The 2,347-nt window shown below is 68.4% G+C and overlaps 1 protein-coding gene across 1 annotated transcript in view; it reads right to left on the reverse strand.

The window, feature by feature from the left end:
- Positions 1–1,189: 1,189 nt before the first annotated feature.
- Positions 1,190–2,347, reverse strand: part of RFNG (RFNG O-fucosylpeptide 3-beta-N-acetylglucosaminyltransferase) — a gene marked incomplete at its 5' end in the record, with an annotated part of 2,072 nt that continues 914 nt past the window's right edge. The window contains 3 exons of the mRNA XM_015559873.1: positions 1,190–1,796; positions 1,883–1,968; positions 2,021–2,078. Coding sequence (XP_015415359.1) covers positions 1,691–1,796; positions 1,883–1,968; positions 2,021–2,078 — 250 coding nt within the window. The remainder of the gene's footprint in view (positions 1,797–1,882; positions 1,969–2,020; positions 2,079–2,347) is intronic.

A 2,347-nucleotide genomic window follows, 5' to 3' on the forward strand; every position in this document is an offset into this window, starting at 1 on the left:
GCGTCCAGTCACTTCGTGCCCCACTCAGGCCCCGCGTCGCAGCCGGAACCCTGAGCTCTCCCTGCTGGCGCCTCGCCCTCCACCTCAGCTTCTCTGCCCAGCTGGGGATGCGCTCCTCTGAGGGTCGCCCCCCTGGGCTCCTGCGCCCCTGGTGCAGCTCTCGCGCCACCACCTGCTCTGTCACTCGTGCTCCTGACCCCGGGGAGGCAGAAAGACGTGAAGAGACACCTCACACGACAGTTGGTTTTCTTCTGGACAATGGGGACCGGAGAGACGCAAGACCCTTCAGTCCCGTCTTCCCTGAGGCCGGGGGGGGGGGGCTCAGCCCTTAAGTGCCACTGCCCCAGAGCCCGAGATGCTGGGCACGGAGCCAGGGTGTGGAGGGCAGCTTCCCCAAGAACCCTGCAGGACCCTGGCCTGGTCTCAGGTGGCCAGCAGTTGGCGGGGGCCATGGTCCTAAGCTGACCACCTGGGGGACAGGGCACTCCAGGTCAGGCCCAGCCCTGGGCCTCTGCACTCCCCACGGGGAGCCCAGTGCAGGGGTGGGGAGAGCTTGCCTAGGGGTATCTGTGGGCTCAGTGCCCTTTCTGCCCAAAGTACGTCCTGTGTGGAGGGGCACGGGGGCTCCTGGGACCACTGAGCAGGGGTCCTGGGAGCTGACCCCTGGCGCCTTCCTTGAGCCGACGGGGGCGCACTGCCCTGAGTTGGAACGTGAGCCCCAAGCCTTTCTGGTCCTGTCCGGGTCGGCCAGTTGACTGTGCTGCACTCGTGAGGGGCCCGAGTCTCCACACACTCGCCCCACAGGAGGGGCTGAGGCGGCCGGCGAGGCATGGAGCGGGGAGGGCTGTGGGCAGAGTCCCTCTGCCAAGGGCTAAGCGCTCCTGGGCTGGGAAGTGCTCCTCTGACCACCAAGGCCGTGTGGGTGAGTGCAAGGCGATGAGGCCTGGGCAGCAGGTGGGCAGGGATGCAGAGCTTGGGGGGCACCCAGCCTCCTGACCACAGCTGACACCCTGAGCCCCCCCCCCCCCAGGGGCCTGCAGACACCGCCTCACACACGGAGTCCAAGTCCGGGAGCCGGGGCCCTGGGTAGGGGCTGCGGCTCAGAGTCCCCCCGTGGGCTGAACTGCAGGGGCGGGGCCTCCCGGGAGGAGCCAGGAGCTGCCCGGTCCATTGAGACAGGAGCCAAACAGAAAGGAACAAACTCTTATTCGCTTGTTGAAACAGCACAGCGAGAGGCAGGGAGGGCTGCGCTGCGCCTGCACCACCGGGAAGGCACAGGCCGGGGGCAGCGCAAGGCCGTCCCACCGGAGGGGAGCCCACAAAATGCTCGTGCCTCCTGGACTTGCAGCCGGGAGAGTCCAGAACTGAGGGCTGAGGCAGTGGAGGGGTGTCTTCAAGGTCCCCAGGAAGGGGTCTGGCTGAGGAGCCCGAGAGGGGCCTGCCCGCGGGGTCCCCCAACACGTAGCCTCCACGTGGAGACGCCCAGAGCACGACTGGCTGGGGCCTCAGCCCTCGAGCGCCACTGCCCTGGAGACCGAGATGCCCTGCTGGGCACGGAGCCGGGTGCGGAGGGCCGCTCCCCCCAGGAACCCTGCAGGGAAAGCCTCGGGGAGCCCACTCCTCAGGGCCCGGTCACCTGGGCCTGCGGCCTGGCTACAGGGAGTCAATTGAGGCCAGGAGGCCGCAGGCTTCATCCAAGAGCCACCCCCTGGGTCAGGGGTCGAGGGTCACTTAGAGGTGAGGTCACAGGACACCAGTCCGTGTCCGGGTAGAGAAGGCAGTGGATGGACTTAAACCTGAGAAAGGGGACGAGGTGTCAGGGTGGAGGGAAGGGCAGCCGGCTCAGAGCTCCTCCCCAGGCCCACGGCCACGGCTCACTCACCGCGTGGGGTCCTGCTGCAGGCTGAAGCCTCCGGCCACACTCACCACGTTCCCGGGGTTCTCAGGACCCCCGTAGCTCAAGGTCACCTGGGAGGGGAGGACTTACTCTCTGGACATCCCCTCCAGGGTCCCCACCCGCCTCAGGGTCTGGGCAGGAGGCCGCTTGGTCCCCGGGCCTCGGGGCAGGTCTGAGGGCACTGAAGGGTGCGGGGCTGAGCGGTGCGGCTGGAGGATAGCTGGTGTCCCCTGCCCCAAGCCATCTGCTGTCCCAGGGACCTGGCCTGTGACTCTCATCACCACCCAGACCCCTGCCCGCGGCCCGGGCCCATCCCCAGGGAAGGCAGTGGCTGCCCCTTGCAAACGAGCCCCCACAGGAAACGGGTGCCCCACCACCCTGGACCCACCTGGCCACTGCCCCCTCCCTCCCCAGCCCTCGCTCCGCTGGGACAGCTTCTGGCCCAGGCCC

The sequence above is a fragment of the Myotis davidii genome, unplaced genomic scaffold (genome assembly GCF_000327345.1).
Source record: "Myotis davidii unplaced genomic scaffold, ASM32734v1 scaffold211, whole genome shotgun sequence".
NCBI lineage: Eukaryota > Metazoa > Chordata > Mammalia > Chiroptera > Vespertilionidae > Myotis > Myotis davidii.